Source organism: Dermochelys coriacea, chromosome 11 (genome assembly GCF_009764565.3).
Source record: "Dermochelys coriacea isolate rDerCor1 chromosome 11, rDerCor1.pri.v4, whole genome shotgun sequence".
Taxonomy (NCBI): Eukaryota; Metazoa; Chordata; order Testudines; family Dermochelyidae; genus Dermochelys; species Dermochelys coriacea.
Window position 1 is genome coordinate 45,456,498 of NC_050078.2, and position 15,382 is coordinate 45,471,879.

Here is a 15,382-nt window from a genome sequence, read left to right on the forward strand (position 1 = left end):
GTTACGATACTTTTATTGGTTTCAGAGTAGCAGCCGTGTTAGTCTGTATTCGCAAAAAGAAAAGGAGTACCGGTGGCACCTTAGAGACTAACAAATTTATTAGAGCATAAGCTTTCGTGAGCTACAGCTCACTTCATCGGAGCTGTAGCTCACGAAAGCTTATGCTCTAATAAATTTGTTAGTCTCTAAGGTGCCACCGGTACTCCTTTTCTTTTTGCGGATACTTTTATTATCTAGGATATTTCCCTCATCCCTCTGATTTGAGGCAGGTTAGCATAGGAACATGCAGGCATTCACTTTGATGGTGAGGATATTCTCAGATCATTGAACACCAACACAGAAACAAAGTTTTATAAGTTTAAAGGGACCATGTAAAATACATTTTTCCAGCCTTATTCTCCAGAGCAGATATGCAGTTTTTCGCTGTATAAAGGTAGTGAAGACGCAATGTAAGTAGGGCCCTATCAAATTCACGGTCCATTTTGGTCAATTTCATGGTCATAGGATTTTAAAAATAGCAACTTTCATAATTTCAGCTATTTAAATCTGAAATTTCATGGTGGTGTAATTGTAGGAGTTCTGATGCAAAAAGGAGTTGTGGAGGTCGCAAGGTTATTGTAAGAGGGGTTGCGGTACTGCTACCTTCTGCGCCGCTGCTGATGGCAGCGCTGCCTTCAGAGCTGAGCAGCTGGAGAGCAGCAGCAGCTGCTGGCCGGGAGCCCAGCTCCGAAGGCAGAGCCGCCACCAGCAGCAGCGCAGAAGTAAGGATGGCGTGGTATGGTATTGCCACCCTGACTTCCACACTGCTGCCTGCAGAGCTGAGCCCCCACTCAGCAGCCGCCCCTCTCCGGCTGCCCAGGTCTGAAAGAGGAGCTCAGAAGTAAGGGTGACATGGTATGGTATTGCCACCCTTACTTCTGCGCTGCTGCTGGTGGTGGCACTGCCTTGAGAGCTGGGCGTCTGGCCAACACCTGACGCTCTCCAGCTGCCCAGCTATGAAGTCAGCGCAGAAGTAAGGGTGACAGTACTGCAACCCCGCCTACAACAACCTTGTGACCTCCCCTGCAACTCCCTTTTGATCAGGACCCCCAATTTGAGAAATGCTGCTCTCTCCCATGAAATCTGTATAGTATAGTGTAAAAACACACGAAAGACCAGATTTCATGTGGGGAGAGCAGATTTCCTGGTCGGTGATGCATTTTTCATGGCCGTGGATTTGATAGGGCCCTAAACATAAGGATAGACTCTTCACTAGCCCTCATCCTCCTTAGGGACTGTGTTTATCACAAGCTCACCTTCCTGTTGCTGCACTTTGGAATTTTGAGGGAGGGGAGGTGCAGCGATGGGGAAGGCATAGGTTGGGTCTCATTCAGCTGGAGGTTCTGTGTGCAACGGAATGGAGTATTTTAAGCCCCCTTTGTGATCACAGATGAGTTGTGATAGTCTCACTCTTTCCCAGCTTCATTAGAAAATTATTCCTGGGATAAAGTGGAGGGAGGGATTGAAGTTAGGGTGAAGGTTTGGAATGGGCATTGCAGAAAGAGCTCAGTTAAACTCCAGGGGTAAAATCCTGGCCCCCATCTTGCCACTGACTTCTACAGGGCCAGGATTTCACCCCAGGACTTCAAGTTAACTGAGAGAAGTTTTGTGGTGTGAGAGGAAGCCCAAGACTGAATGATGGAGAGATTAATTCTTCTCACACCCGCAAGATAAGGTGGGGATGAGAGTCCCAAGCAAACTGGTGCTCCTAGAAACACAGATTGCATTTTTTTTTTGGTTGTATCAATGCTGTTGGTTCAAATTCCAATAACTTTTTTGTTTCCTTATCTTGTTTGGCCTCTTCCTTCCTCATTCTGCACCTTACTTTTTAGTTTATTGTTGCTGTCTATTCCTCTAACTGTCTGTATTTTTAATATTTAAACCCAAAATTCGGTAGCAACATTTAGGGCCAGATAGCAAATAAATAAATAGAGGTGTTCCTTTGTCAAATATTTCTATCTTTAGGGAGGTCAGACAATCTGCATAATTTCTAGCTGTAAATTTGAGGAAGCATAACACACAAACATGTTTTCCCTTAATGAAAAGCATTCCATACTAAATAATGGCCCCATGGACTTTATCCCAGCAACTCATTGCAAAGTAGAGGTAGTTGTTTTGTGTCAAGATATAATAGTCATGACAGAAAATAACTGTAAAGAAGAGATGTACAGAAAAGTAGAGGACAGTTTCTGAAATAATTTAAAGAAGGTAATTTTGTTCGAAAAGAGTTAATTTTCTTGTTTCCAAACAAATAATCAAGTAAATTAGTCTTCATTAGAGTGCTACTGGCTAATACATGTGCCACTCAACCCAAGTGGATCTAGAAAGATGAGGGCTACAAAAGAGTCATTTGAATTAAAAACAGATCATGGAAAGGGTTGCTGGAAATCTGGCAGCCAAAGTTCTGCTGAGTTTCTCCATTCTAAATATTGTACAAAAATGAAATTGCAGTTATGCAACATCCTGCTACATTGGCTGTTCCAAATGAGCCCTTCTGAACATCTGTGGTGGGCAATGTTCCATCTCAAAACGGAAGGATTCTTGCCTGCCAAACAAAACTGGCGGTTAAGAAAGTAGGAAAATCATCTTGATTATTATAGTCAAGAAAGACAGTTGCTACCTCCTTAAATGACTGGACCCATGTTTTATGGCTTATTATTTTAAATCTGATATCATGTAAAAGTGTACGGAATCTCAACAATTTCAGATTTTTCATTAGGGTTCTTTACTGGAGTTTGTAACTCGAAGGTACTAACTCCTGTGAGCACATGAGGTTACTCAACATGTGATGTGGAATTTTTCATTGAACCAGCATTACAAGTACAATGCACAAATGTTTGTCCCAGATTGGTAGCTCAGTTTGAGCACGGGCATTGGACTATATGTCTTAAAGCAGAAGTTTCCCACCTGCAGTCTGCAGAGCTCTTGCTGGTGGTCCCTGGAGAGGTGGCTGGTCACATGATGCTGCATCTCTTTCTCATTTCTAGTTGCTAAATGACATTAAGAGCAGATGAAAATACATTAACTATTATTTTTTTCATGTGATTAATTGCCACGGGGATGGTTTGTGATTGCAAGTGGGAATGGAGGTAGTCTGTGCTATTCTGAGTGGATGGGAGGATGGTCTATACAATTGTAAAAGACAAGAGTGGAGGCCCATGAGACAATCTCTCTATCAAGATGTGACCTACACTGTGGAGAAAATTTGAGAACCCAGGTAGTAAAGAGGGGGAAAGGTGATCTTGTGCTTAAGACTTAGACTGGGAATTAGGAAATCTGACTTCTGTTTAACTGCCACAGACTCCCTGTGTGACCATGGGAAAGTCGTTTAATATTTTGGGGACTTGGTTTCCAATTTGGAAATTGGGAAGGGTAGTCCTTAATGTCAAAGGGGTATTATGAGAAGACATTCAGTAATTTTTGTTAGGCGCAGGGACGCTGTGATGATGGGGGATGGATAAATTTCTAGATAGGAATTTGGCATGCAAGAAACATTTTAAAATTATAAATAAAGAACAGTGTTGCGCTTCTAGTAACACAGTATGCAAGAATTTGATATAGTATAGTGGATACTTAAATCCAGACTTCATAACCACTGATCAGAAATACATACCAAATCTGAATCTATTTCTCTATAAACTGAATGCCAGGCTGTATATGACAGCAATGCTGTATAATGGCAGTTATAAACTGGTGCTCTGTTGAGCATACTGTACTGTCTTTGGGCCTGATCAAATTCCCACTGAAATCAGTAGGAGTCCTTCCTTGTACTTTAATGGGAGCTGGACAGGACTATTGTGCTATAGATAAGTATGGCATCTCCAGAATGAAATGGTCTCTGTTTAAGGAGAAGTAACTTAATCATTAGAGTTCTGAAAACTTTAGATGAAGCTCCATTCTCCTTTGTCACACCAACTGCTGCAGAACAAGAAGAGCCAAGTCACCACTCTAATGTGTAATGGATGTGAACAAACCAGAAAAGAGTCAAATGACCATCCTTTAATTAAAGGAAATTTCTTGTTTCTTTTAATAGTTTTTAAGTGGATTTGATCAAGTTCAGTAAGACACAGAATTTTTTTTGGTAATGGTATGTAAAAACCATACAATTCTTTTGTTTATTTCTCTAAAACATAAGGCTTCAATGCCCCCCAAAATAAATAAAAATTCATGCTGTGACCCAGCACTCGTACAATAACAAGTCACTGTGTGCATGTGAGAGAAATGTAAAAATGATGGGGACGGATTGGATTTCATTTCCAAGTTTCTAATGATCTGTTGTTTAAACTAAATGAATAAATTAGTGGGCAGGAGACAGAGAAGTTTTTAAGTCATCAAAAAGTACCTTTACAATGTAATTTTCCTTATACTGGTTTTCACTGGTGTTTCCACAGTTCAAAGTTATGCCAGTTTTTCAGTGAATCCAATCTTAGCTCTATTAAGCCACCGCCCAGGAGGTGGACGGTAACCATAGCAACCCCTATATTCCTCACTCCTGGCCCTACATAAGGGGATGGCAGGGCAAAAGTGGGTGCACCCGGAGCACTCTTGCTTACAGCTACCTCTGCAACCCCTCCACAACTGACTTAGTGCTGCTCTGGCACAATGGAGGATCTAGCCCAATGTAATCCAGGAGTTCATAATTCAAATTTGCCCCACCATGAAATATCACATGTTAAATGAGAGTCAAATAGTGGGGGTTACATGCATTTAAGTAGAACTATGATTTAAATAAATGTACCAGCTTTTATTTAAAAATGTAAATACACTTAAAGTAGAAATGTAAAGGCAAGAACAAAAATCTTTGCTATGCCAGGAGCTGTCTGCACACAGACCCATCAGTGTGAACCCATGTATTGAGGAAAGCAGATACAGAGATTTTGCCACATACTTCTCTCTTCTGCTGTGGATAGAGTCTGCAACCCTGCCATAAAAGGCAAGGCTGCTCCCACAGTGAGGGAAGAGGGTGAGGGAGGGAGGGCCTGGGATCTAATGTCAGGCCAGCCTGTCAATAAAAATATGGCAATAAATGTGAGTGCAAATGGAATTGCTAAAGGTACTGGTATTGTTCAGCTGGAAGAGGAACTGGGAGACTTTTTTCTTATGGTGTTCACAATAGGACTGAAGATTAAGATAAACAGGATATACCTCAATATGATCTCTTTTCTTTCAGGCTTCCAAAGAAACTACAGAGACTCCTATCCCCTTTCTGTACTCTTATGCCCAATTATGGTCCTACCCAATGCATACTCTTTCTTCTATTTTTGGATATTATATTTTTAAAAAGTCATTTATTTAATACCTTACATATTCATATATGTTCGGAGGAAGGGTTTTGGTTGGGTTTCTGTGAACATCTGTGTGTACTTTCTTTTGGTTGTGATCATTGTGAACACAAGGTTATGTGAATAAAAATTTCATTGTACTAAAGCTTCTAGTTATGTTTATGTTTGATCTTGCTGTATGTATTTTTCTATTCCCTAATAGCTTCTGCCCTCATTTATGTCCATGGAATCTGAACCTTCAATGCGTGTAAACAAATTTAACAGAACAAAATGTAACTCTTGTTTGAGTTTGGAGCATATCTTTCCTGGATACTTTCCCCTCTTGCAGGATTCTCTTGTTGTAGTAGTTTTTTTCATGTATAAATGAGAGGTGACTACTTATACACAGTAGAAACAAGAATAGAACATTTTGTGCAAAAAAGCCAGTACTGTCATGTTCTGGTATTACTCCTACCAATTCATATTGATTTAGAAACAGTAAAATCCCACCCTGGAACAAATCACAAATCTGAACACATTTGCTACAGGCAAAAATTGGCTATTCCTCCCCCACACCCCCTCCAGCCTCCAAGTTAAAAAATGCTTTTTACCTGCAAATATAGGCTTTAATCTTTGTTTGACAGAATTTCTAAATGTTTTGCTTTTCAAATACTTTGGGCAAAATGTGATATTTGTGACATTTGTTTTGTTTTGTAGGGGATGATAATACCTACCCCACAAGGTTGTTGTGAGGACCAGATAGTTCACATGTATACAGAGCCTTAGAGGTGTGGAGTGTTACTGAAGTGCTAAATATATTAGTAAAAGTTTCCAGCTCAATTTTCTCATGCATTGGTCGGAAAATGCAATACATGTAGTCAAGAACATGTATTCCACTTTGAAGTCTCTCTAAATGAGAGCCAGCTGAGGCAGCATCTTTCCTTTCCTGGCTCTTAACCATTTTCTAGGCATTGCTGGGTAAAAGTGCATCTTGTTTAGAAATCAGTAATATTTAATTCCTTCTTGAGAGCATTTCAGAGAAAACTGCATGGTTACACTGAAAGAAAAAAGCATGCACAGGAATTGTAATACAGAAATGGATCACTCAAAAAGACAGAAAAATCATGTTGTGCTGTTATGCATGCAAGCATTGGGTACTTATTTTAGCCAGTCAGGGCACTGTGCCATATATTTATATGTTTACTGTAAACTGTGTAATCCTCCATTGTTCATAATTTAATGTATTTTTTCAGCAGACATGTTCTGTGACTGAGCACTGAGTTTTCTTTATTCTTATTTTAGAGTGCTCATGTATTAGAGCGAAATATTTCTTTCGGAAATGCAGACCCATCTGTAAGCAAGCAATTGCTCGAAACTGAGTCTCTCTCTCTATCTAAGGTCAGTGTGGGAATGGGAGGATCTCTGTGTGCCTACTTTGCATGTTTTTTTAAAGAAATGCTTTAACTAGTAACTTTGTTGTGGCAGCTTTTGTGGGTGGGCTGTCAAGTATGATGCAGTTCCAGTCCTACAGCTTCTGGTTCCGCAAATGAGACTAGAGTAAAGCATACCTTTAGCTGTTAGAGAAGAAAATTTCTAATAGGGTTCACACTAACAAAATGAAAGATTTGAATCAGTATAATGTCCTGAAGCACCTAGAAACAAGCATGTGTTGTTAATGAAAATGCAGGATGCCTAGTTCTCTCTTTCAGTGGGGTGAAAGAGAGAGACATGGGCAACTTGGGGAAGAGTTGCTTTTAAGTATAAGGAAGCTTGTAGTCTGGTGGTAGATTAATGCCATAACATGCAGGGGATAAGAGACTCACTCTGAATCCATGTTTTCCAGGGCAGCGGGGACTAAGATAGCTGTGGGAACAGCACACAGTCCCAAGGAAGGGAGAACCTTGTTTGGGTTGATTTGCTGCAGACCTCTCTGGTTGACTTTGGAGCAGCATTGTTGGGTTCTGGAAAGAGTCATATCCAGAACTTCTTGTCTGGATGGGTAGTTGGCAAAGCACAGGGGTACTGAAAGTGTGTATGTGGATAAAAGGGAAAAACTGAGAGGTGGGGTGTCTCGGTGCATCTTGTGTTTCATCCATTTAGGTCTGACTCTTGAGCTCCCTGGAAGTCAACAGGGTCCATGCAGATGCAGAGCTCTGCCTGCACAAAGTTCAGTGATTATAAGTGATTATGGTCCTTAAGGCTGGGACCATATCTTCTGTTATGTTATTATGTAAAGTATCTGGCACAAATTCTCCTCTTAACAAACAATACATACTAATTCCATACAAAACTGCTATTTGAAGAAGTGGGGTTTTTAACCACAAAAGCTTATGCTTGTGCCCAAATAAATCTGTTAGTCTTTAAGGTGCCCCCCAGACTCCTCATTGTCTTTGTGGATAAAGACTAACATGGCTACCCCGTTGGCATTTTTTTTTAAAGTGCACTGTAAAAGTAGGGGTGCAATGGAAAGTAGCGATGTGACCATGTAATTAAAGATCATATGCGCACACGCAGGAAAAGAGCGAAGGTTGCACAGGCAATCTTGTCTTTGCCATTTGCTGACTTTGGAATGCTTCACTTTCCAATCTTAATGTTCTTTTCATTTTAAAATGAAATTTCCTAGGTTTTTTAAAAATAAATTTGTATCATATGCAACTATTTACATAACACTCACCTGTGCATTCCCTGGATCCTGCTGCTGCTTCTCTGTGCAGGGCTGGTCCCTTATGTAACTTATGGTGACACTCTCGGAGGACCAAAAATGCAGCTGGGAATCAATGTTAGATAAAGGTGTCCCAGCCATATCATAGAATCTTAGGACTTGAAGGCACCTCAAGAGGTCATCTAGTCCAGTCTTCTGAACTTATGGCAGGACTAGGTATTATCTAGACCATCTCTGACAGATATTTGTCTAACATGCTCTTAAAAATCTCCAATGATGAAGATTCCACAACCTCCCTGTGCAATTTATTTCAGTGCTTAACCACCCTGAGAGTTAGGTTGGACATTAGGAAAAACTTCCTAACTCGCCCTTGCTGCAATTTAAGCCCATTCCTTCTTGTTCTATCCTCAGAGGTTAACAAGAACAATTTTTCTCCCTCCTCCTTGTAACAACCTTTTATGTACTTGAAAACTGTTATCATGTCCCCTCGCAGTCTTCTCTTTTCCAGACTAAACAAACCCAGTCTTTTCAATCTTCCTTCATAGGTCATGTTTTCTGGACCTTTAATCATTTTTGTTGTACTCTTCTCTGGACTTTCTCCAATTTGTCCACATCTTTCCTGAAATGTGGCACCCAGAACTGGACACAATACTCCAGTTGAGGCCTAATCAGCACAGAGTAGAGTGAAAGAATTACTTCTTGTGTCTTGCTTACAACATTCCTGCTAATAATACATCCTAGAATGATGTTTGCTTTTTTTTCTTTGCAAGTGTTACATTGTTGACTCATATTTAGTGTGTGGTCCAGTATGACCCCCAGATCCCTTTCCACAGTACTCCTCCCTAGGCAATCATTTCCCATATCACCTTTCAATCAGCCCATGCCCCTTTGTCTTGCTCTTCTGGCAGCAGAAAGGGGGAGTGATGGAAGAATCCCTATGTTGAGTATAATCATTGGAGAATCACACGTACACTGGTGTGACTCTCAGTGATTCAAGATGGCTTTAGGATCAGATTATGGCATTGGTGAAGCACAAGCAGAGCATTGCACTGGATAATCTGGCTTTTTATTTGACATCTCTGACCATTTGTTTAAATTAATATATGTATGAGTTCTTGTTGAAATGTATTTAATGACAGTGCTACCTTGCAGATCAAAGACCTTTCCCTGCAGCTAAGCTTGTGAAGGAGAAATCAATGAGGTGGGGATCAGTAGACATAAAGCTATAGAGAGAGATTCTGTTCTTGCCTTATGGGGCTAATTATTTTAAATTCCACCCCCTCAGGTGTTAGTATTTCTTATTAGGAAAGACTTTTTACACATGTAATAAGCTACACCAGGGAGAAAGAAATAATCATCTTAAAATAAGGTGAAAGTCAAAATAAACCTGGTGGTCTTCAAAACCATGATACATACATGCAAGAAGAGAGAACACTGGGAAAGTGCGAGTTAAGGCTTCTGGAGACAACACTAAATTTGATATAGTTATTACTTTATTGTTTAGACAGGTGTTTCTAGCAACCCCTTTCCCAAATAAAAAATTTTTGTGATCCCCTTATGGTTACTATGAAAGTAAGCATCTGTGGTAAAAATAAACTTATCTAATATAATTTTTTTTGTGTGTTTCAAGAGGTAGACTGAATTCTTGATCTTGAAGCTTTTTAAACTGGAGCAGACTTTTGTTGATCCGAGTGGCAGCAAAGGGGTATAAATAAGGGCAAAACTGTTTTGCATAGGCACCTTATACTTTCGTTGCTGTCTTCCCCTTCAACATATTAAGCCATAATTTTGGCTTGAGTCATATAAGTCATAATTCCTGATGGCTGCCTTCTTAAGTGTGGAGAAAGTGGACTAAAGAGCCCTCGCATGGGCATACAAATTATAGGGGACATAATGGAGTTGTATAGAATAGTCAATCATATAGAGAAAGTAAATTGGACACTACTATTTAAATTTCTCATAATGCAATGAAGCTGAATGGGAGACACTGTAAAAGGAAATACATTTTCCTAAAGGACAATTAGCCTGCGGAACTCTGGACCACAAGATAGCACTGAGGTCAAGCTCTTAGCACGATTCAAAAAATGATTAACATTTCTATAAAAAACAGAGACCATCCACAGTTACAGTAGAGAGGACTTTTAAAAATCTTAAAATTTAGAAGGGATGTAAACTCTCATGCTTCAGGCCACTAACTGACAGAGATTAGGAAGAATGTCTTCTTTGGCCAAGTTATTCTATAATTTGCCCACTTTTGGAGTTTCTTGTACCTTCTTCTGGAAACTTTTGGCCTTGGCCATTGTCAGAGGGAAGATACTGGACTGGATGGGCTACTGGTTTGATATATTCTATGTAAACATAGTGTTAATATGTACACACAACTTGGCTACGAGAGTGCTTTGTACAGTTCTTCACACAATCCATTGCTTCTAAGAGAAGGAATAATATCAGGTTGTAAGTAGAGACCACTGGTGAGTCAGGAAGTATAAACATTCTAACAGGAAGACTGTGCCCCTGACTCCTCCACCATATCTGCTAAGCCCTTCTACATTTCCTGTTGGGGAGGGCGTGTTGAACAATGTCTACAGTTTTAATAGATGGTCAGAGTTGGGACAGCCAGCTGTCATCTTGCATTTCCCCTTCTGCTTACAAATTTGTTGGTGTGTGCCCACTGTACACTTACCCCTGCCAGAATTTACCTGACTAATATACAATTAATAAGTATGAAATGCCATTTTTTCTCTTAACACACAGTCCTGCCATACACAGGTATGAATCTGCAACACAAAGTTCTTGGCTGCTTATAGTGCCAGATTTTTAAAAGAGTGCAGCTTCAGTGTAGTTAGCTAAATAAGGGCCAGATTTCCAAAAGTGCTCAGAACTCAGTAGTTCCTACTTCTGAAAATCTGCTCATTTATTTTGGTGTCTAAATGGGTGCTGAGCAGTTTTGAAAGTCTGTCCCTGATGGTGTGTTCTGAGCACTTAAAAATCTGAGCCACATAATATGAACAGTTTTACATCATATATATATATTATAAATTTAAAATACTATTTTTATACTTTTCCACCAGGAACCTGACAGCTGGGAAATCATAGAGGGGCTGAAAATAGGCCAGACTAATGTCCAGAAACCAGACAAGCATGAAGGTTTCATGCTGAAGAAAAGAAAATGGCCGTTAAAAGGCTGGCACAAGGTAAATGTCTTTTGGGAGGAGCTAGTTAATATCAATTAATTGTGTGTGTTTTAATCTTTGGTTGTTAAGTCCAGGCATTGTTAAATAATTGCATTGGTTGAGACAGGGGCATGTGACACTCCACCGTTCAGTTACTAGTCACAAGACTTTGATGATAAAAAACACTTTTGCAAGGGTACCTCTTGGCTAAGAAAGGATCATGCAATCATCTGACCTGCACCAAAGAAGGCGTAGCACAGGTTAACCGTGAATTTGCAGCATAATCTTGGGAAAGAGAGACAGACTTATTCCACAGACCATGCAGCATTTGGGCACTAGTTTGATAAAGATGTCTGCCTGGTATGGCTAGTCTGATCTTTACAGTCATAGTAAGGACATTTGCATTTCTGTGTTGCAGTGAAATCTTTTAATAGCGGTGAACTCACTTTTCATTGAACTTGATTATGAGGCAAATCCTACTCCCTCCTCTGTGGGTGTAGCTGGCCCCACATGAAACAGAATTGGTGTCCAGGTGGGGTACGGTTTGGGGAGGCTACACGAGGAGTGTGCACACGCTAGGCAGGGAGGAACTAAGACCCAAGGGGGCATAGGAGTGCTAGGACTGTGGAGCCGACTCTGTCTGTTAGGGCTGGTCTTCTCTACAGGGAGATTGACGCTGCTGTGATTTACTCAGCAGGGATCGATTTAGCGGGTCTAGTGAAGACCCGCTAAATCGACAGCAGAATGCTCTCCGGTCGACCCCGGTACTCCAGCTCTCCGAGAAGAATAAGGGAAGTCGACAGGAGAGCGTCTCCCGTCGACGCAGCGCAGTGTAGCTGGCGTAGCATAACTTAGGTCGACTTGCCTCTGTAGTGAAGACAAGCCGTTAGGCTGGAGTAAATAGCTCTGCTTCCACTCCATGGCCTCCCACCACAGGAGCCAGACTAATTACTCAGTTGTAACAGAGGGGATAGGATTTGAGCAGAGGGCTCACTATTGCTAACAGTGCAATTGGCACGTTACCGTGCATTGTAACAATTCAAGTTTTTCATCCTACTTTACTTAAAATGAACTTTTACTCTGAGTTCACCATGAGTAGTTTGTTTGCACTGTAACTTATGCTTCATTTGGCTGTTCTCTTATTACTGAGATGTAAAAAACAAATAAAAAAAACTCTCCTGCTAGCTCCTTCATTTTGTTGCACTGATTGCCTGCCCACTCCACCCTCTGGTGTTTTTGCTTCCTGGGCTGGTGACTGGATTCAGCTATGAGATGGAATTATGAATGCACAAAAGCAAGGCCACCTGCCCAAAATCCATTCTTTCCTTCAATTAGTTTGGAGATATTGCTGCTTGTATTAAATTTTATTAGCTCAAAAATTGCTGTTGTTGGATTTAGGTTACTATATTTATGTCAAAACAATTATCATCTTTTTGTTTGAGCAACAAGCTGTGTGCTGTAAGGACTGACTCGCCTCTCTTTGACTCAGAGTAATTTTCCAGTACAAAATACATGTTGCTGAAAGAAACAGAAAGACCTGCTTTTATGCACAGTTTTTTTCTGGAAGACCATTAATCATGTTTTTGCTAAGCAGTGTGGGCTGTATTCATAGGTGAGTCTAAAATGGTGGGTGTAAGTAATATTTTTCTCCTCCTCCCCACCTACTATATACTGCACTGACTTAGTCTCATTTGTGGTTACCGAAATGTAACTTCCACACATCTGTCCCTTTGAATCCTGAACACCTGTTCTCCTTAGGTTTTTTCCCCCCCCCCAATAGTGCCTATAAACATAATATTTAAGTGCAGACACATCATCCTGAATTTGACTTTCTGAAAGTAAGGGAGTTTATGTTGGTGTAATTCAGGGACCAGAAGAGAAGAGTTTATCAAGAAAAACAACATGTAAGAATGTATAGCATAAAGCAAGGCACCTCCTAATTCAATATGCACTAACTTCGGCTCCTTCACACCATGTTATATATTAGTAAGGGATTGTAACTGGGTAACTGGCTCCTTAAATGGAATCAGGCTCAGCTTTCTTGTTCCAATCTAGTTGTGACCTAGTTTGGTGTAATGAGGCAGGCCAGGCTGCCCCTTGGTGTTATAAATGGGAGATAGCACAAAGGTGAGAGAGTCCAGAGTTCAGAGAGGGAGCGTTGGGAGTTTGGAACCCAGAGAGGGAGCTCAGACGAAGAGCAGAACTGGGTTGAGAGCTTCAGGGCGGGTGCCCCTGAAGGAAGGTGAAAAGGTGAGTTCCTAGTTGAGCTGTGGAGCCACATCAAGCTGGTGAAAGCAGAAGGTGGAAAGGTAGCAGAGGGGTGTGTGTGTGTGAGAGAGAGAGAGAGACCTACAAATTTGAATGTGCTGCTTGGGCTATGCTGGGGAATTCTGGATTATGACTGTGGTACTCCTGTAATCAATTTAACCTTACAAAGAGCTATTTATACTTGGAAAGCTTGCATAGAGTTACTGGGGACTCCAGAAGAAAGGGGAAACTGAGGTAGAAACACCAGTCGTGCTGCGGCCTGCCACTGGAGGACATCCCTGATGGGGCAGCCTTCTCACTGGGACTGTAAGAGGGTGAATCTAAGGGAGTCTAACCTTGTATCACCTCCAACGGCCAAATTATCAGCCCCTTGTGCATATTGGTGAAGAGTTATATTGACTTAAGTGGGTCTACTCATGTGAATATATGTTTATGAATGTGAATAAGTGGATCACAGTCTGGCCCTGGATCTTTATCCCATTTTTACAAATCATATACAAATATGATATCCTCAACTTGCATTCAAGAACTGGATTCATTAAACTGTTTTTCAGAGTGCCTATATGATGTGTAGTCTCTTTAAAAAAAAAAAAATACAGTGTGATGGGAGATGGTGAAAAATTCACTAAAGACAGTAATTGCAGCACATGGTACTAATAATCACTAATAATACACTAACAGTTTACATTTGCTGTATGCAGCATATTTCGTCCTGAAGGGTCTCAAAATGCTTTGGTAACATAAGAGATTCCTTTGTATAATTTGTATATTGGTTTATCCAGTATGCAAATGCAGCATGCTTTGGAGTGAAATGATGTGGCTTTTTCTCTACAATATTCAAAACTGCACTACAGTTTAAAATAGGAAATGGGGGGGAAAAGACTTTTATCCAGTGGAAAGCATGGGAGAAATGTAGAAAGGCAGAATTACCTGCTACTAACATCTCTACCCTTACAAAAAAATTCCAAGCAGTCATTATTGGCCATAATTTGGTTGTACATTTCCTCCAATGAATGTCTCCAGCAACTCAGTTCCCCCACATACCAGGTTGAGACATTGGTGTCACCTCCTGAGTCACTAGCATCACTTCATGCAGCACTGTCATGAGGTACTTACAGAGTCTCTGGTTCAAGTACTGGCCCTGCCCAGGTTGTTAGATTTAACAGGATCACAACACAAGAAGTTTGTCATTCCTCTCTACTCAGTGTCCTCAGAGGACTAGTCTAGACTGAGATAAAAGGTGTATTTTTAAAATTTGTTTTAACATGTTAAAAGTAGAACTTGCCCTCTCTACACCAGGGTTTTTAAAAATGTGTTAGGGCTTCTCTAGATTTATGATCTAAAGGGGTGATGTTAGCACACGTTAGTTAACATCTTTTAAAAGTCTACTGAATAGAAAGCACAGTGCCTTCAACGCATGCTAAGATGGTTAAAATAAAGCCCACTGCCTCATCAATGCTACAGTTTCAGAATGTGTTAGCTAATCCATTCTAACAACACCTCTTTTATCCTGGTAAAGACAAACCCTCAGAGTAGAGAATATTGTTCTCTGCCCATACTCTGTCATGCGGGAGAGACATATGGTGGTGGAGTAGTGAGTCTCAGCATGGATCCCTTCCCAGCTGAAGATCAAAGGACCACAAGAGTTAGGTGGTTCCTTTTGGTCTAGGAATAGCTTTGGGTTTCCTTTTTCCTGGATGAGGAAGCTAGAAAAGCCATTAATGTGGAATGTAACTAATGTGGGTGGGAAGAAAGCGATGGAGAGCTTGAAGAAACCAATAACCTTCTTTTTAAAAATGACAGGTTTCAGAGTAGCAGCCATGTTAGTCTATATCCACAAAAAGAAAAGGAGTACTTGTGGCACCTTAGAGACTAACCAATTTATTTGAGCATAAGCTTTCGTGAGCTACAGCTCCCTTCATTGGATGCATCCGATGAAGTGAGCTGTAGCTCACGAAAGCTTATGCTCAAATAAATTG

General features: G+C 40.7%; 1 protein-coding gene across 14 annotated transcripts in view; it reads left to right on the forward strand.

Annotated features, from left to right (window-relative positions):
- The window catches only part of OSBPL6 (oxysterol binding protein like 6), a 213,892-nt gene that overhangs the window by 126,568 nt on the left and 71,942 nt on the right, over positions 1-15,382 (forward strand). For all 14 annotated transcript variants that reach the window (XM_038422141.2, XM_038422152.2, XM_038422145.2 and 11 more), the window contains 2 exons: positions 6,603-6,698; positions 11,034-11,156. In XM_038422141.2, the coding sequence (XP_038278069.1) occupies positions 6,603-6,698; positions 11,034-11,156 (219 nt within the window). The remainder of the gene's footprint in view (positions 1-6,602; positions 6,699-11,033; positions 11,157-15,382) is intronic.